The sequence below is a fragment of the Ricinus communis genome, chromosome 1 (assembly GCF_019578655.1).
Source record: "Ricinus communis isolate WT05 ecotype wild-type chromosome 1, ASM1957865v1, whole genome shotgun sequence".
Classification (NCBI taxonomy): Eukaryota; Viridiplantae; Streptophyta; class Magnoliopsida; order Malpighiales; family Euphorbiaceae; genus Ricinus; species Ricinus communis.
In genome coordinates, this window is record NC_063256.1 from 34766756 (window position 1) to 34787049 (window position 20294).

The 20294-nt window shown below is 33.7% G+C and overlaps 4 protein-coding genes and 1 pseudogene across 4 annotated transcripts; all 5 read left to right on the top strand.

Moving 5' to 3' along the window:
* Positions 1-1482: 1482 nt before the first annotated feature.
* Positions 1483-2287, top strand: LOC107261579 (auxin-responsive protein SAUR21-like). Its single transcript, XM_015721795.3, has one exon. The coding sequence runs from the start codon at positions 1597-1599 to the stop codon at positions 1897-1899; it is 303 nt and encodes a 100-aa protein (XP_015577281.1). The 5' UTR covers positions 1483-1596; the 3' UTR covers positions 1900-2287.
* A 3922-nt stretch (positions 2288-6209) lies between these two features.
* On the top strand, positions 6210-6806 carry LOC107261586 (auxin-responsive protein SAUR21-like). Its single transcript, XM_015721807.3, has one exon. It carries the CDS (start codon positions 6336-6338, stop codon positions 6636-6638), a length of 303 nt encoding a protein of 100 aa, XP_015577293.2. The 5' UTR covers positions 6210-6335; the 3' UTR covers positions 6639-6806.
* Positions 6807-8580: 1774 nt separating this feature from the next.
* LOC107261578 (auxin-responsive protein SAUR21-like) lies at positions 8581-9368 on the top strand. The gene has a single exon (XM_015721794.3). The coding sequence runs from the start codon at positions 8657-8659 to the stop codon at positions 8957-8959; it is 303 nt and encodes a 100-aa protein (XP_015577280.1). The 5' UTR covers positions 8581-8656; the 3' UTR covers positions 8960-9368.
* Positions 9369-9943: 575 nt separating this feature from the next.
* LOC107261577 (auxin-responsive protein SAUR21-like) lies at positions 9944-11148 on the top strand. Its single transcript, XM_025158097.2, has 2 exons — positions 9944-9974; positions 10720-11148. Exons 1-2 carry the CDS (start codon positions 9944-9946, stop codon positions 11019-11021), a joined length of 333 nt encoding a protein of 110 aa, XP_025013865.1. The 3' UTR covers positions 11022-11148.
* Positions 11149-15050: 3902 nt separating this feature from the next.
* On the top strand, positions 15051-18078 carry LOC107261576 (annotated as a pseudogene).
* Positions 18079-20294: the final 2216 nt, after the last annotated feature.

The window sequence follows — 20294 nt, forward strand, 5'->3', positions numbered from 1 at the left end:
TTAATTCACTTGCGATTGGATGTATTGCTTCCCTTCCTTTTCCATTTTCTTCTCTTTCCATTATATTTTACAACATAATTGGTGATCAACTTTCCTTTCAGTGAAGAAATACGACAGTGACTCAGATATTATCAGTCAATGAATGACAGGGAATAGATTCCAATGTGCCAAACGACAAGGAAAATTTTATGTGATTCCGGAACAAATATCTTAACTGTTCTGTATTTTCTTTCTTCTTTTGGATAAATTGGATTTCACTGGAATTGAACTTGAGATGCAACAGGCATCGAAATGACTCCACTACCAATGAGCTTTCTATGATTCTAGTTCCTCTCCCTTCCTTTAGCTACTATTTCTGTTTCTGCAGTTTGGCTTTCTTGCTGAATTCTACATCTTTCCTATCTTACTTTCCATAATTTTTAGAACTCATTACCAACCAATTACTATAAGAAAGTAAGGATTAACATAGTTATGGATCTAACTTAAGTTTTCAACATCAATTTGCAGTATTCATAGCTGGCTATTGGCTTATCCCACTAGTTGTAGGCCTTATTGTTTTTGAACAGCAGCAACTTGAAGGGTATGAATGGTCAGAACGCTAATTGATTAGACAAGACCCTGTGATTCCCTTATGATCAATGTCCTAAGTAGGCCCCACCAAAATGTTTTTTCAGCCGGTACTTCAAAAGTTTCAGCATAGAGCACACTAACTATGAAGTTATTTGTAGGCCTTATCTCCTTATAAAATCCAGGGTAACTTTTCCTGCTTTATTTGCTTGTTAACATATCAGCTTGAAGTAAATGTGGGGTTTGGTGGCACCAATTGTATTCCTAAAACCATATTGCACTTAGAAGGATTGCCAATTGGTGAAGCTGAAGAAGGACCTAACTTTGGTGATCGAATGGCATTAACTGAGTCGCCTAAAATCAGTACCGCATTCCTGAATTAGATAATTCTTACTTTAACCGAACCTGGCCTTAATAAGTAATACACAAAGCATACTATCTGAATAAATTAGCTTCATGTTGCATGTGAAAGTTGTCCCAGTTATCCTGAAGTTTTGCTACTTGAAAATTTGGTTGTGTAAGATCATATAAAAAGTCTTATATTTCCTACCGAACTTTCATCCACTCTGCATAAAACAGACATTATAGCTATGTTCTGTGTCTTAGTTCCGTCTCTTGTCCATCTTGCACTTCAGAACATACATAATGTCAGATGTCTTTATTATTACCCTTATCTAGCTAGCTGTTAACAATCTAAAATTTCCATTAGAAATGAAAAATGTAGGGCATCCTGTTCTTCGACACGAAGACATAGTATGAATTCTGAGTCCCTCATGTTTGTTGTTAGATTGAAGGACAAGGCCATGTGATTCCCTCAAGCAGTGTGTTGAGTAGCACTCACCTCGTGATTCTTGACCATTCATTCCAAAACTTGAAGATTTTTAACAAGGTATGGAGATCTATATAACGGCCATACAACCGATCACAATGAACTCAACTCTATACATCCTCTATTGATTCGTTCAAACCAAAGCAAGCATAATCCGAAAATTCTGATTTGTTTTCTAGAAACTATATTGATATTAGAAAATGGGTGTTCGTCTTCCTGGAGCTATTCTTGCCAAGCAAATCCTACGCCGGTCTGTCCTAACTGCAAATAAAACAGGTTCAGCATCTTCAGAAGTACCGAAAGGCTTCCTTGTTGTTTATGTTGGACAAACTGAGAAGAAGAGATATATGGTACCTGTGTCCTATTTGAGTCAGCCTCCATTTCAAGCTTTATTAAGAAAAGCTGAAGAAGAATTTGGATTTGATCATCCAATGGGTGGCTTGACGATTCCTTGCAGAGAAGACATTTTCATTGATGTTACTTCTCAGTTGAACAGATCATAAGACAACAATTTTGTATAGATACATTACAAATGACTTGTAAAACAGTTAGCTCCAAAATTGACTGTAAAAATATCATGCTTTTTCTACCAGTAAATTAGAGAAATATTTTTTAACTTGAAATTAGAACTTGTTCATTGCTTCCCTTCTCTTTCCTTTTCCTTCTTTTTCCATTAGATCTTACAAAATAGTTGTTTATGGAATTACTACTATTTTTGCTTCTGCAGTTAGGATTTATTGCTGCATTCTACATCTTTTTTGTCTGATTTTCCATTACTCAGGAACTTATCACAAACCAATCATTATAAACACCATTAATTGTCAAGAATGTTCATATGTAAATCAGCATGCACATAGCTGTAGATCTAACAGAAGCAGTCAAGTAACATTAAATTGCAATCTGCATAGCTGGCCATTGGCTTATTTCAGCAGCTGTAGGCCATGCTGTTTTTCAACAGAAGCAACTTGAAGGGTTTGAATGGTCAGGTCCCTCATTGATTACTTTGAAGACAACACCATGTGTTTTCCATATGACCAGTCTCCCAAGCAGACCCCAACAAATGGATTTCTGCTATTATTTGAAATTTTGTTTTAAAGGATCTTTTATGTTAGTCATGAATGATGTGCAGGGACAATTGCATACGTATATAACTATTACGATTACCTGCTTACAGTCAAGAATCAAATCAAGCATTCACATTCTCTGGTGAGAAACCAAGAATAGCGTCCAATTGTCCCAAGCATGTTTGTAATCTAAGAGTTACTTTGTTTTGCATCCGTTTCAAAAAGATTCCCAATCTTTAGGTGGCCTTTCATTGGCTCATCTTTCTACCTGTAGGGCTTCATGTTTCCTCATCAAAGAGCCAAAAAAATAAAAGGCAGGCGCATCTGCTTCATTGATGGGAAGATAGGAGCATGTACTGGTACCCCATGAGTATGCTTTAAGCAGATCAAAGCACTGATTCTTGGCCACTAACTCCAGATTTCAATGGATTTTAAGCTAATGGTTTCATCTTGATATATGTATTTTACATAGTTTATTGACAACCAACTCAAATCTCTCCATTTTCTGCTTGTACCATTTTTTTTCTTGAAGCAGCCAAAATCACAAACTTCTTTTTGTTGGTTCATTTATTTAAAGATATACCAACAAGAAATCTAGGCCAAAACTATTTGTAGTTTGTCTCTTTTTTCTTGCAAGTTGGTGTCCTCAAACAAATATATGGCTCAGTTCCTACCTAAATAGCTTCAATAGTATTCTTTCACTTCTGCAGGTTTCACCTTTTCTTCTTTTTTAATGTTGAAGTGCAATAATTTGGACACTTGCATTTCCCCACATACTTTTGCATCTAGACATTCTCATTCATCTCCTCTCAGTCAAATTAAAGTCCTCATATTATCAACCAACAAAACATGACTTTTATGAACTTCCTGATAGTTGACACACATAAATAGCTACTTGTTTCCCTGCTAATACAGCAATGAAGCAGATTCTTCGGCTATAAGATTTATTGCCAAATCAAACTTAATGCTAATATTTGTTAGTTTCTTTATAGAATGCGAAGCAAATGAAATTGGATCAAGAAGATGTAAATGCTGGAGCACTCAATTCCATTGAGATAGAAAAACCAGAATTAGTACATACTGAACTAATAATTATGAGCTTGTCAACTAGCACAAGCAAACTAAAAAGCACCATAATGCATTGGCTAAGTTAAAGATAAATTGCCTTTGTCCCAATTGGTATCAGTACTTCAATACCTATAACTTTTTCAATCTATTTTTCCTGATGTTGGCCATTAAAAATATAATATTCATAATTGATTCATTGCATCAGCAATGTTAACTCACTCAAAATATAGGCTACCATTCAGAGAAAGAATGCTCATAGGCCCACTGTATGCATAAGCTGCAATTTTTCGGTTTCTCTCCATGATTGACTAGAAGCAAATGGAAATCTCTTCTACTTACTCTATTCACAAGCTTCACATACATCATTCTTCAATCAATTGCATGCATATTCTTTGCAAGGAGAACTATGCATATCCACCAGAAAAGCAGAGTTAAAATGTCCTACCCTTTTGTGCCATAAAGTAGAGTCGACATAAGAAGAAAAAACATGTGCCTCAGGATATGTTTGTTTCCAATCTGTTATGACCGTGGTTCATGGAATTATAAAAAAGACAGAAGAAGGAAAGAGGAAGAAGAGTATAGAAGAAGAGGAAGAATGGCAGTGAGAAGAATAAGAAGGAAGAGAGGATATTTGTTCATTCATTATCACAACGGAAATACAAACAACTATTTATGCACTGCAGAATACAAAATTTCTAATACAAGGATAACAAGTGTAATGTATATCTGTCCTCTCTTTCTAGCCGTTATTCCTGAATTCCTTGCTCCAAATTTTGTGTTGATTCCTCTCCATTCTGTTGCATAGCTGCCCTATTCTGTTGCACTTTTGCCACCTCATTGTTCTTATCATTTTTTGCTAATTGAGCTATGTTAATCAACGTTGGGCTATAGTTGTGAGCTTCTGTATGGGCCACAATCATAACACAATCTAATGAAAAACTCTTGTTCTTCATCATGACAGTAATAAGTTTAACACCAAAAGGATCAAAGATTAAAAATCCTTTGTCCTTATATAGCAAGAATAATTCCTTTCAAACAATTGATTAACATTGAGTAGATTTTGATATATCTCATACACATATAAAGTAATAGACTGCAGGGGTTTGTATTGAAATCACTCCCTTCTTGTGCCAAGATCCTATCACCATTGTCAATCTTGATCTTAGTTCTGCAAGTTTTGTCTAGACTGAAAAATAAGCTTGAATATGTTGTCATATAGTGAGTATATCCACTGTCAATGTGCCAAACTCCATTGCTATAACGAGATTTTCCTCCTCCTGAGCTTGTTGTTGCATCTGCTACTTGAGTTTGCTGACATTGTTTCTGCTTATTCCTGCAAACTTTTGCAATATGGCCTTTTTTATTGCAAGTTTTGCAGTGAGGGTAAGGTCTATATCAGCAGCATTTCTCTGTCTGAATTGTCTTATTACAATGAGAGCATGGTGGAAGTTTTCCTTTCATTGCTCAAACCTTGCTGCTTTCTCCCTGTTGTCTCTGCTTGTTGCCACTGCTTCCAAGATGCACGTTGACATTAGACTGACAACTATCATTAGTCTGTCAGTAAACTCCTTCACATTTCTGTCTCTAACATCCTCTGCATTTCAAACTTTCTTTTAAGATTGAGTGCTTCATTTTCCTTGTTTTATCATTACCGTGGCACTCCTTTAAAATAATCCCAAATCTCCTCAGTGTTGCAACAGATAATCTTGTCACAAATAACATCAGAGACTGCAGAGTGAATGCAGGTATTGGTTTTATACTTCCTTGCTTTCTCTGGATTGAAATGTCTAACTCGAGCAAGACTTGCATCATCTGTCAAATATCAGAGCTTCAACAAAATTCCAAAGATTAAAGGCCTGCAAATAGCATTTTATTGCCCATTTGGAGTAGTTGTTACCTGTAAGAATGGGAGGTGGTATAATGACAAAACAATTTGCATGAGCATTTGTCATATCTCAGAAGGAAGAAAGATTTATTGTTTGGTTTTGAAGAAAAAGATGAACAAGCAGAATGGTTATTCTCTCTTTAAAAAGACACATTTGTTGCTCACAGATCCCTTCAATGAAAAACAAATGAAATTGGATAAGAAGATGTAATTGTTAGAAAACCTAACTTCATTGAGATAGGAAAACCAGAATTAATTCATCCTAAGATAATAATTACAGGCTTAGCAACTAGCACAAGCAAACTAAAAAAGATGCATTCTCTAAGTTACTTAAATCCTACTTAGCAAAGTAAAACAAAACATTTAACAAAATACACTTGTCTCTAGACAAGCAAGGTTCATGCAGCAAACAAGAAAACAATTCCAATTCTCCTACCTGTTTCCATCCATTCTGTATAGAGTAGACATTATAACGATGTTATGTGTCTTAAGTTTGTCCCTTACCCATCTTGCACTTCAGAACATACATAATGTTAGATGTCATAATTATCACCCTTATCTAGCTAGCTGTTAACAATCTAACACTTCCATTAGAAAAGAAAAATGTAGGGCACCCTGTTCATTAACACGAAGACATAATATGAATTCTGAGTCCCCCATGCTTGTTGATTAGATAAAAGGACAAGGCCATGTGATTCCCTCAAGCAGTGTTTTTGAGTAATACCCACCTCATGGTTCCTGACCATTCATTCCAAAACTTGAAGATTTTTCACAAGTTATGTTGATCTATATAATGCTCATACAATCTATCACAATGAACTCAACTCTACACATTCTCTATTGATAGTTTTTGTTCAAATCAAAGCAAGCATAATCCTCAAATTCTCGATTTTTTCTCTAGGAACTCTATTGATATTAGAAAATGGGTGTTCGTCTTCCTGGAGCTATTCTTGCCAAGCAAATTCTTCGCAGATCTGTCCTAACTGCAAATAATACAAGTTCAGCATCTCCAGAAGTTCCAAAAGGCTTCCTGGCTGTTTATGTTGGACAAACTGAGAGGAAGAGATTTATTGTACCTGTGTCCTATTTGAATCAGCCTTCATTTCAAGCTTTATTAAGAAAAGCTGAAGAAGAATTCGGGTTTGATCATCCAATGGGTGGCTTGACGATTCCTTGCAGAGAAGACATTTTTATTGATGTTACTTCTCAGTTGAATAGATCATAAGACTAGGCATTGAAGCTAATTAATGACAACAATTTTGCATAGTTAGATTATCAATGACTTGTACAATAGCTTGCTTTATAACTTACTGTATAATATCATACATTTTCTACTAGTAAACTAGAGAATTTATTTTTTCACTTGAAATTAGAAGATGTTCATTGCTTCCTATCTCATTTCCTTCTGTTTCCATCAATTTTGCAAATAACTGGTCATCAAATTCCCTTTCAGGTATTGACAGGGACTCATACTTTATTGGCCAATTAATGACAGGGAAAATACTCCATTTTGCCTGATGAAAGATCTATGGTCATTCCAAAATGAAAATGTTAGCTGTTCTGTGATTCTGCTATTAGCTTGTCGAGCTATCTTGCTAAGCATATTCTTCTCAAGTATGTTTTTACCGCAAATAAAACAGCATTAAGATATTTACATGTGCCAGAAGGCTTTCTAGCAGTCAAGCTGAAGAGGAGTTAGATTAACAAGTCCTTGCAGAGAACATAATTACCTTCATGTCACTTTCAGTTCTGATACAGCTTAATAAGGTGTAAGTGGACAATAATATAGAAAACCATTTTATAAGAAACTGGCAGTTTAAGTGTAAATATTCTGTTTGTTGAGAAAATAGCAGTTCTGCTAACGGAGACCAGGAATATATTTGGACATTGCTGTTTTTGTTCTTACATTTTTCTTAAAAACAAATTTCAAGTGCAGCAATTCGACTCTGACATTTTTATCTTTGTAATCCTATTTATCTCCTTTCAGTCAACTTAAAAGTTCTCATATTATCAACCAGCAAAACATGTCTTTTATCAACTCCATGATAGTTGACACAGATAACAATGATTCAGTGAAGCATATGCTGATCTTATATTTCTTTCATAGTTTTAACCGAACATTACTAGTTTATACTATCCTGACAATTTCTGTAGATTCTTCACAATTCTTTTTTGTTTTTTTCCCTTTCATAGAAATCCTGCAATGCTATTTTAACACAAGAAAAGTATGCAATGTCTCTTAGTTTTAAGCTATTGGTTAGAGAAAAAAATCAAGTGATATTTGCTGTAGATGGAAGAGCAAATACAAGTAACTAAACATTCTGTTGAAAATGTAACAGAACTATCAATAAACTAGAACTAATAATGCTGTCAAACAAGCAGTATGGTCCATGCATACTCCAAAGACATTCAATCAAACTGTTACTTTGCAAGGAAAGACTCAAATACTTAAGCACCTACTTTGAGGCTTTTCTTGATCACAATTAAGCTCGGATTTTAGACCTTCAACCTCAAGCTTTGTTACTGGCATTCCTTTAGTTAAAAGATCGGCTAGATGTTCTTTGGACCTGCAATGCCTCATCTCAATTTCATTTTCTCTCTTAGCCTCTGTTAACTTAGATAGAGTGTATTAACAAAAGAGAGAGAATTTTGACATATCTATTTCATTAGCAAAAGCTGCTATTTGTAGCAGAAGTTTCACACACATAAGTATGGCTCGCACCATACTTTAAAAACAAATACACCTGATACTTAACAGTGCTAGTAAAACATATTCCTGATTTTAAGGATGATCTTTCCTTTTAAACTATTATAGTGAAGACAACATAATGTCGCTTATCCATCTTCCACTTCAGAACATACATAATGTCAGAATTATTACCCTTTTCTAGCTAGCTGTTTAAAGTCTAAAACTTCCATTAGAAAAGAAAAATGCAGGGCATCCTATTCTTTAACATGAAGACATAATATGAATTCTGAGGCCCCATGTTTGTTAATTAGATAAAAGAACAAGGCCATGTGATTCCCTCAAACAATGTCTTGAGTAGTACCCACCTCACGATTTCTTGACCATTCATTCTAAAACTTGAAGATTATTCACAAATAATGGAGATCTATATATGGCCATACCATCGATCACAATGAACTCAACTCTACATATCCTCTTTTGATTCGTTCAAACCAAAGCAAGCATAATCCTCAAATTCTTGATTTGTTTTCCAGGAACTATATTGATATTAGAAAATGGGTGTTCGTCTTCCTGGAGCTATTCTTGCCAAGCAAATTCTTCGCCGATCTGTCCTAACTGCAACTAAAACAGGTTCAGCATCTTCAGAAATACCAGAAGGCTTCCTTGCTGTTTATGTTGGACAAACTGAGAAGAAGAGATTTATGGTACCTGTATCCTATTTGAATCAGCCTTCATTTCAAGCTTTATTAAGAGAAGCTGAAGAAGAGTTTGGCTTTGATCATCCGATGGGTGGCTTGACAATTCCTTGCAGAGAAGATATTTTTATTGATATTACTTCTCAGTTGAATAGATCATAATCAATGACAACAATTTTGTATAGATAGATTACCAATGACTTGTAAAACAGTTTGCTTTAGAACTGACTGTAAATAATATACTTCTTCTACCAGTAAATTTAGAGATTTTTATTCACTTGAAATTAGAAGTTGTATACTGCTTCCGATCTCATTTTCTTCTCTTTCCATTAGATTCTGCAAAGATACATGATTATCATATTCCTTTTCAGGATGAAAGATGGCAAAACCCCTTGTATTTTCAATGAACAAACTACAGGGAGAAATTCCATTGTTCCAAATTACGACAGGGAAAATCTCATGACATTTCTAAACGAAATTGTCGTGTGATCATTTCCTTTCTGGGATAAATTGGGTGATTGTGGTTTAAACTTGAGACGTTTGTAATGTGATTCTTGTTGCTTTCTCTTCCTTTAACCACTATTTTCAATTTCTATAGATAGACTCTCTAGCTGAATTCTTCATCTTTCGTCTTATTTTCTTGGACATCACAAAGCAACTGTTACAAACACCACATAGTTATCAAGAATGTTTATAAGAAAATCAGGACTCACATAATTAAGGATCTAACTCAAGCTATCAACACTGAATGGCAATATGCAAAGCTGGCCATTGGCTTTGTAGGCCATGATGTTTCTCAACAGAAGCAACTTGAAAGATATGAATGGTCAGGCCACTAATTGATTGCTTTGAAGACAAGGCCATGTGATTCCCTTATGAGCAATGTCCCAAGCAAACCCCATCAAATGATTTTCAGCCATGAAATTAATTGTTGCCTACTACTTGATCAAAATCGGCTCAAGCATTCACTGTCTCTAATAAGTAACCAAAAATCACATTCAATTGTCTTAACCATGTCAGTGATCTAAAGATAACTTGGTCCTGCATCTAATTCAAAATGATATCCAATCTTTCCATGGTTTTTCACTTTGGTTTATCTCTGTATTTTTGGGGGCACAAACCACCAAAAAAGAAAGGGTAGCCATTATGGGTTTTAGGAGAAATCTTAGAAGATCAAGTAAACAATCTATGCAAAGCAGTTGATAGTTTTCAATATACAAGTAATACACTAAGCATACTATCTGAATAAATTAGCTTCTTGTCACATACAAAATAAATCTCATTTTCTAAATTATCCCCATGTAGAAAATTGTTCCAGACCAGTCACATAGAAGGCTGGTGGTAGGTACTTGATACTTCGGTTGTGCAAGACCACAAAAACAAGTTTTATTTACTACCACCTAATCTTCACCCATTCTGCGTGGAACCGACATTGTTAGCCTGTTACCATATAATGTATCTTAGATTTGTCACTTATTCATCTTGCACTTCAGAACATGCATAAAATGTTAGATTAGATGTCTTAATTATTACCCTTATCTAGTAGCTGCTAATAATCTAAACCTTCCATTTGAAAAAGAGAAAGAAAAAAAACAGAGAGTAGGGCATGCTGTTCTTTAACATGAAGGCATGATATGAATTCTGTGTCTCTCATGTTTCTTTGATTAGTTAAGAGGACAAGGCCATGTGATTCCTCCAATATACTACCCACCTCGTGATTCCTGACCATTCATTCCAGAACTTGGAGAATTTTCACAAGTACATGTGATCTATTTAATGGCCATATAAATAGATCACAATGAACTCAACTCTACTTATCTTCTATTCGTAGCTTTTGTTCCCCAAAAGAAAAAGAAAAAAAAAAAAACCCTCTTATATCTGTTCTTGAATTGTTTTTAAGGAACTATATTGAGATTAAACAGTGGGTGTTCGTCTACCTGGAGCTATTCTTGCCAAGCAAATTCTTCGCAGATCTGTCCTAACTGCAAATATAACAGCTTCAGCATCTGCAGAAGTACCAAAACGGTTCCTTGCAGTGTATGTTGGACAAACTGAGAAGAAGAGATTTGTGGTACCAGTATCCTATTTGAGTCATTCTTCCGTTCAAGATTTACTACGAAAAGCAGAAGAAGAGTTTGGCTTTGATCATCCAATGGATGGCTTGACGATTCCTTGCAGAGAAGATTTTTTTGTTGATGTTACTTCTCAGCTGAATAGATCATAAGAAATTGCATTGAAACTAATCAGTGACAACAATTTTGTGTAGAATACATTACCAATGGCTTGTAAAACAGTTTTCTTCAGAACTGACTGCAAAATCATACTTCTTTTATATATATTTTCCTTCTCAATTGCTTCTCTTTGCATTACATTCTGCAAGATGCATGGTTATCAAATTTCATTTCAGGGAACAAAAATGTCAAGAACCCTTGTTTTTTGAACGATCAAAATGACAGGGAAAAGATTCCACTGTGCCAAATGACAGGAAAAAGCTCTCATTTCAAATCGAAAATATTAACTGCTCTGTGATTTTTTATCTTTCTGCAGGTAGGCTTCACAGCTGCATCTTACATCTTGCTTGATCTAATTTTCCCATATTCAAGAACTTATTATTTATTACAAATCAATTATTATAAACATTATTAAAAAAATCTGAATTTACTTAGTTATTGATGTAAATCGAGTTATCAAGTATGAGTCCAAATATTCATAGCTTTCCATTGGCTTATAAGCGATGTCCGAAGCAGAACCCAGCAAAAGTAGTCATTATAGTTGTGATTATTTTTGTCAATTGTCATAGTAAATTTCATTAATTCTGCTATTTATGTTTTATGATATTTTGTTGATTTGTTTCCTTTTTCAATAAAAAAAAAATAAAATTAAAGAAAATATTGGCACAGACACATAACTTTTATTATTTAGTTATTTTAATACTTTAATTTTTAATTTAACTTAATAAATATCTAAAATTTATTTTCATAGCCTATTAAATTTTTAAAATTTTTATTTTAATCTAACAGATACTTAAATTTTATTTTATAATAATATAAACGTATTAAATAAAATAATATATCAAAAAGTATTTAAATATTATAAATAATATACATTGAGGAGTCTACAGGTTAAATTCACAGTTAAGATTTTAAATGATTAAACAATCTAAATTCAAGTGTTTAAATGTACATTTGGCAAAAAATTGTTTGATTAAACTAAAAATAGCCCTAAAATCTCCCTATTTATTAAAACCTTCGGCAAAGCAATATTTTCTTGTGCATCAGTGGGAACTTATACCGTGCGCACCGGACCACATTGTAATGTGGTATGGTTAGTACAACACTTGCGTCAAAATTTTGATACATATATCGGAGTTCTGACATGCATTTTTTAAATTGTTTATGTTCATTAAACATGTATTAAATATTTATTTTTTAAATATTAAATATTTATTATTTATTAATTTTATTTTATTAAAAAATATTTGTACCATAATATAAATATTTGCAAGATAATTTTATTTTGAAGTTTTATTTTTTTACTAACTGTAAAAACGATTTATATTATATTTATATTATATATGTTCCTTTAAATAAATTAATAAATATTTGTTAACAAATTAATGAATATTATATCTATAAATGATGAATACTTATATCAATTCCAAAATTGTTTCAATATATATCACAAAAAAAAAACCAACTTTTATAAAGAATCAACGTCATTTCATCTTAAAATAAATATTTCATAGTGATTTGAGAAAAAAATTAATTAACATGTAGATCATAAATGATGAATATCATTCATTAAAATAATAAACATTTAAAAATTGATTAAATATAAAATGAACATTATCACAGTAAATAATAAGTATTATCTTATGAATGATGAATATTAATGTCCATTGTAAAAATGTAATACTTTTGATTATCAATTATATATTGATGAAATATTTAAATTTTAAAATATACAAAAGAATTTAATTTCATTCACTAATAATATAAAAATTTAATATATAAAGAGTTCTTAAAAATTATATTATATTAATTTTAATATATCAGTTATTTTATCATTCGTCAAAAGTATATTAATTTTTAATTTTTCAGAGTATGACTAATTGAAAAATAAAAAGAATGTTACTAATTATGTTAATTTTTAAATTCTATTTAAGATGTGTTACTATAGTTTCACGCATTTAAATATTTTTATTATTTTTAACACATAAAATTTAAATTTATGTATAAAAAAATTTAAAATGATATTAAAAATATTTATTTAATTATTAGTCATAGAAATATTATATTTACGTTATTAGTTAAATTCAATAAATAAAAATTAATGTCATGACTGGATCTGTGGGCCGTGACCGACACTAGAGAATAGGTAGGTTTAAGGCCACCGAAATCATAGAAAGCCTAAATAGCCAAAGATTTAAATAAACGCATACATAATTATATACTATTAAAACAACCCAACAGTTCACTCACAAATCTGAACATAATTAAATTAATCCTCCAGTTAGATTACTAGCGAATATCCTATAATTTTTAACAGTCTAGAATTTCAAATAATTTAAAATAGAATTAGTTAAGATTTAATTGCAGTAAGCCCGAAGGGGAAAGGAAAGTCGGGTTGCAAAAAGCAGTCAACGGAGGACTTAGCTATCACCTGAAAAATTTAGAATTGAGACTATCAGTATCGGGAGTGAATTAAAATCATATATCTGAAGTAAAGCAGCCATAAATGTACGTAAGCAATGGTTGACAAAAAATGATAGAACGTCACAAAATAATAAGTAAGTGTCATAGCATAATTTAAAATAATTAATTTTTAACTCATAAGGGACGAACACTTCAGCAGAACCCTAACCCCAATACTAGCAGCCTTTCGGCTCTCTTATTCTAATAAGACTGGCGCTCAGAGACCGAAGCTCAACCAGAGTCCTTAAATCCAGTTTGATCACTTGACTCCCAATAAAGCCGGCGCTCAAAAAGCAACCCTCGACCAGGGATCTTTCCTCCGACAATCAAATTCTCACAGCCTAAAGAGTTATATTCAACCAGGGCAAATTTTAAAAATATTCTTTTGTTACGTGCTTCTGATTAATACCGATGCTTACGCGGTCCTGATGCAACCCATCAGGTGGCATGTTCTACTGCCGCTTCATCCCGAGTCAATACACAATCATAATATCGACATTGTAAAAAAAGATATATAAATAGCAAGCAACATAACTATGATTCAATTACTTATTAAATAATATTAAACAACACATAATTTACAGTCATAAATTTAATTAATTAAATAAATAGTAAATAGATAATTAATTTTATAAAATAATTATTTAAATAAATAATAAATAACTAACCTAAAATTTATAAATCAATCAATGAAATAAATAAATAATTTAAATTTATAATAAATAAATAAATATATATATATATATATATTTATTTATTTATATAAATCGAAATTGCTATATAAAAATTTAGTATGACACATTTATAGAAAATATATGATTTTAACTCACAGTTCTACTGCACTCCGCAGTATGTTCCTACGCCTTAGGTAGAGCTGCCTGGATAGATGGATTATCTATTCATGAAAATAACTCAACTAATAATATAATTTTTTCCGGGCCTAGACTCGTAGATTAGACTGCGTAAGAAATTCTGACTCGAAAATTTTACCGAAAATTCGGCAAAACCTTCCCTAAAATATGAACATTTACCCCCTTGTATAATTGGTCCAAAACTTGCTAGACACACTTCAAATATTTCACAATTATTTGGCAGGAATCAAACCACTAAAACTACATTATTTTTCCGACTATGCAACACAATCTAAATCACAGTACAAAAAATTAACAGTCCGATAAAAATAATAATATTGTTTCCATATCACACAATATTTCTCACATTTAATTTAATTAATTACAATCTTAATTTACATAACGAAATATTAACTCCTTCTATAGTAGTTCTAGGATCATGCTACTAATTAATTAAATAATTTAATTAATCAATTATAACTAATAATTAATAACAAAATATTTTCTAATAATTCTAAAATAATTTTTGAAAGTCTAAATAAATCTATACCTAGTCAAACAAGAACTTCTGCTTGTTCGGGAAACAGCGGGGTCCAAATGCCGTTACCGCCAAACGGTGTCGGATTTCGTATTTCGAGAACCCTACACAAAGCTTGAAATGCGGGGAGTTCAAACACACCAAAATCACAGCATAACTATTGTCGAAAAATGCTAGATCACAGAAGAGAAAAATCTACTCCGGTGAGGCTATACAGCGGCTGCTGGTGGAGGAAAAACGGCAGGGAGGAGTTTACTTGGATTGTCGACGGTGGGGAGCTCGTTTATGGGTTCGACAGGCGAAAGGATGGCGATAGAAGGCTTCACTTGCAGCGGCAGCGAGGAGGAGCAATCCTCTCCCCGATCTCGATGTCAACAGTGAGAATGAGAGAAGTAGAAGACTGCGCTAATGATAGGAAGGAGAAGAAAGAAGTTTACGGCTGTTGTAGGAGGTGGCAGCGGAGGCAGAAATGGGAGAAAGTGACGGAAAAGGGGGAAGAGGGTGGCAGGGAGAGAGAAGAAGAAGGGGAAGAAAAACAAAACTTTATGATTTTCTTTAATAATAAAAGAAGGGCAAATGAATCCCCCCTTTCAAAAAGTTACTACAATGACACCTTGACCTAATTATTTTACTCTTTTATTATTTTTATTATTTATTTATTCTATATATAAAATAATTAATTTATCAATATTTAATATAATATTAATTTAAAAATTTATTAAATTATTTCCGATAAAAATTAAAACAATTAAAATTTAAATTCATAAATATTATAATTAATTTTTATAAATAATATTAATATGTCCCTGTTTTCGGCCCAAACTACAAAATAGACCGGGGTGCATGGCATAAATTGCCCGTTTTAACACCGAAATTCTTGAGAAACTTAATTCTCCAAACTAACAACAACAATAATAATCTCTTATTATTATTATTTAAAAAAAAATGTTTGAAAACTTAAAAGTAAACTTTGAAGTCTTTATTTGAGCACTTTTCTTTTCTCCTATTTATTTGAATTTCCTAATTGGAGAAAGATTTTCCACGCACCCTAGACAGGAGAAGAGACTTTTGTCTTTGTAGCCGCAGTTTACTTCAAATTGCAAGTGAAGAAGGAAGAGACGAAACAAAAAAAAATGACTGAAAACATAGAGCAGATTAGAGTGAAATTCTTGAGGCTTGTCTATCGATTAGGACTTTCTCCTAAAGGTTCTACAGTTGCACAAGTGTTATATAAGTTGGTCCTAGCTGCAGGGATACATGATAGGCACAAATTCAGCGATGAATCTGACAAGGAAATGGCCATGCAACTTGAAGCAGCAGGCAAAGATGATTTAGACTTGTGTTTGAACATTTTGGTTATTGGGAAAACTGGAGTGGGAAAAAGTGCAACAATTAATTCTATTTTTGGAGAGAAGAAAGTAATGATCAGTGCGTTTGAACCTGCTACAACTAGGGTTGATGAGATTGTTGGGACAGTAGATGGTGTCAGGATCAGAGTTCTTGACACACCAGGTCTCAGAACCAATATGAAGGGAGCAGCTGCTCCTAACAGGAAAATATTAGCATCTAAGATAATAAAAAAGTTCCCTCCAAATGTTGATCGGCTAGACGTCTATAGAGGATCAAATCTCAATGATTTCACATGGTTAGCATCTATCAGTAAGTCTCACTGTATCAATATGGCAAAATGCCATTGTCACTCTGACACATGCTGCTGCTCCTCCTGAATAAGCATCAGGTTCTCCCTCAAGTTTTGAGATGTTTGTTGATCAACGTTGCCGTGTTGTTTAGCAGGAGATCCATGGTCAGTGTCTGGTGCATCCGAGTGTGATGCTTCCAGTCTCTCTTGTTGAGAATCATCCCTTGTGTCGGAAGAATGAATGAGGAGAAGCTGTTCTCACCAATGGGCAAATCTGGAGATCCCATTTATTGCTCTTGTGTTACTCACTAAAGATTTTATCAGAAGCAGGTTTTATGATCAAGCCTCGAGGTTCTCCTGATAAACTGCCTCTGTCCCAGTTTGTGTCTTCTCTACTGCAGTATCACCCTCATCCAAAACTCACTGTTGAGCAGGCTGGTAAGGATGATGTTTACTCGGATGTGGAGTTGTTAGCTTTATCAGATTCTGCTAAAGAAGATGAGAATGATTATGACCAGCTTCTACCATTGAATCCGTTAAAGAAATATCAGGTTGATAAGCTTAGCAAAGAGAAAATTAAAGCATATCTCGAGGAGTAGCATAATCATGCGAAACTCCTTCAGAAGAAGCAATGGACAGAGCAGGTGAAAAAGTTGAAGGAGCTCAAAAAGAAAGGCAAAGAAAGCAGGATCGATCATGGCCACAGTGAGGAAGATAGAGGTCCAGCAACTAAGCCAGCTGTTCCCATGCCTGACTTTTACCTCCCATCTTGCTTTGACAGTGACTGCCCTTCCTATAGGTACCGGATGTTGGAACCCACATCACAGGTTCTAGTGAGGCCACTTCTGGAATCACAGGGATGGGACCATGATATTGGGTTCGATGGTGTTGGTCTTGACAGTAATCTTGTTATTGCTGTCAAGTTACCAGGTGCATTTTTCGTTCAATTCATAAAGGATAAGAAAGAGTTCTGAATCCACCTGGATTCCTCAATATGTGCTTAGCATGGAGAAAATGGATCAACAATGGCAGGATTTGAAATCCTGAAAACTATTAGAGAGCAGATTGTATATGTCTTGAGAAATGAAACCGAATTCAAATTCCAAGTTGAACAAAACATCTGCTGGGATGTCGATTAATCTGTTGGGCAAAAATGTTGCCACAGTACTCAAAACTGAGGACCAGATTTCTGCTGGAAAACGTTTATCCTTGGTGGGAAGGGCTAGTGCAGTGAAGTCTGAAGATGATACAGCATATGGAGCCAACTTTGCAGTTTGTCTCAAGAGTAGAGACTTTCCTTTAAAGCAGGATCACTCCATCTTGGGTTTGTCTTTGATGAAGTGGAAAGGTTAATTGGGTCTAATGGCAAACTTACAATCTCAAATCTCCATTGGTGTGAATTCCGAAATGGCTATTCAAGTTAGAATGAACATAAGCAAAATGGAGGCATTATCATCAAGACTAGCAGCTCAGAACGGCAACTTACCCTCCTCAGTATTATAACAATGGTTTTATCCATCTTAAGGCGTTTCTGTCCTGGTTCTGATGCAAGAAACTAAATAATATGCTACATTATTAGAGGTGCCTTTTGGGCATAAATTGTCATAAGTTTAGCTGAGGTTTCAATCTGCAGAACATTCCAGTTATATCCTGTACTTACATGGAGATGTTAAATAATGATATTATGAAGCCTGCCTATAGATGTTTTATGAGTTGATAATATATATATATATATATATATATATATATACACACCATTCTGATTATAGTCTTCATAAGGCAACTGCCACTACTTACGGACCCAAACCTGGGTGATCTACCCATGACTAGGACGAAGCTTGGGTAAAACCAAGTGGAGATATGGTTTATTGATCTTACAAGAACATTCCCAGATGTTAGACAAGAAGTAAATGAATCTAATTTGCATTTCTATTTCCAACTTCAATAGTGCTTAAGGTGTAAATGGATAACTTGTTGATGTATTTGAATATGATATTGAAAATAGATCTATTTTGTAACTATGAGCTGTCTATGGTTAGCTTAATTAGTAAAAAAAAAATTTTAAAAAAAAAATAAAAAGCCACCTCTTTCATGCAAGTATGTAAAAAATAATAATCTTCTATTCGTCTTTTCTTTTCTTCTTTTCTTCTCTCATAACTCAAAAATATTATTAAACACCAACAATGGTATCAGAGCTTCTTCTTGAGGGCTGTGAGGTTCTACTTGCTATTTGTGAGTGATTAAACACCGAGTGAGAGTGAAACATCGTGAGATTGAGAGCTTGAGAGTTTTTTTGAGTGGTTTTAATGGCTTCTTTTAATGCTCTTTCAACTTCTGTTCCTATTTTCACAGGAACTCATTATCATGTGTGGGCAGTTAAGATGAAAGTTTATTTGAGATCTCTTGGCTTGTGGAAGGTTGTAGAAACTGATGAAGATCCACCAGCACTGAGACAAAATTCCACCGTTGCTCAGCTTAAAGCTTATGATGAAGATATCTTAAAAAAGGATAAAGCTTTGATGTGTATTCACTCTGGATTAGTTGATCACATCTTCACCAGCATTATGGATCTTAAAACACCAAAAGCTGTTTGGGATAAATTCAAGGAAACTTATGAGGGAGGTGACGGAGTCAAGAAAGCAAAGCTTTTAACTCTGAAAAGGGAGTTAATGATGTTGCAAATGAAGGATGATGAGCTGATTAAAGATTATTCAAATAGGCTTATGGATATTGTAAATCAAATCAGACTTTATGGTGAGAAGCTACCTGATGAAAAGGTGGTTGAAAAGGTCATGGTCAGTGTTCCTCAAAGATTAGAAGCCAAAATTTCAGCTATTGAGAAATCTTGTGACATGACGAGTCTAACTATTGCTGATCTTGTTAGCAAGCTAGAAACGCAAGAACATAGGGTTTCTATGCGAGCTCATGAAGCGAGTGAAGGTGCTTTTCTTGATGCTCACACAGGAGTTAAGTTCAACGGCTCTGGAAAGAAATTTGAGAGCTCAAACAAAAGCAAAGCTATTGATTCTTCCACCAGTGGTCACAATGGAAAGTTTCCACCATGTCCTATTTGTAAGAGTACAAATCATGCTGAAAAAGATTATCGTTTCAAGGACAAAGAAAAGTCTAAATTTCAATGTACTTTTTACAAGAAGGCTGGACACACTGAAAAATTTTGTTGGGCTAAGAAGAAGCAAGCTCAACAGCAAGTGAATGCAACTGAAGAGAACACATTTGTTTATGTTTCTTAAGATGCTGAATCATTTCATAACTCCATTTGGCTTGTGGATAGTGGGTGTACCAGTCATATGACACTTGTGGCTGCATACTTTAATTCACTTGATAAGTCTTTTTTAAGACAAATGTGAAGTTGGGAAATGGTGCTACGGTTCAGGTTCAAGGCAAAAGTTCAATTTCAGTGAACACTTTACAAGGTAAAAGAACAATCCATAATTTCTTTTTATTCCTGATTTAGATCAAAGTCTTTCGAGTATTCCTCAAATGATTAAAAATGGTTTCAGTGTTCAGTTTAAGAGTGATGTCTGCAACGTATTTGATGTTTGTGGTTCTAAGTTTGCTGCTTTAAAAATGAAAAACAATAGCTTCTTTTTGAAGCTTGATGTTGATTATGAACATGTGTGCATTGCTAAGGCTAATGTCACTCCTCTTTAGTATAAAAGGATGGGGCATTTTAATCTTAGAACTTTGAAGTATATGCAGTCAAATGGTTTTATGACAGATTTGCCTGAACTGAATGTGTATGATGATAAATATG

Coding starts and splice junctions, on each gene's coding strand:
- LOC107261577 (XM_025158097.2), top strand. CDS start 9,944: ATGGGTTTTAGGAGAAATCTTAGAAGATCAA. Junction 9,975..10,719: donor GAGAAATCTTAGAAGATCAA/GTAAACAATCTA, acceptor GAGATTAAACAG/TGGGTGTTCGTCTACCTGGA.
- LOC107261586 (XM_015721807.3), top strand. CDS start 6,336: ATGGGTGTTCGTCTTCCTGGAGCTATTCTTGCCAAGCAAATTCTTCGC.
- LOC107261578 (XM_015721794.3), top strand. CDS start 8,657: ATGGGTGTTCGTCTTCCTGGAGCTATTCTTGCCAAGCAAATTCTTCGC.
- LOC107261579 (XM_015721795.3), top strand. CDS start 1,597: ATGGGTGTTCGTCTTCCTGGAGCTATTCTTGCCAAGCAAATCCTACGC.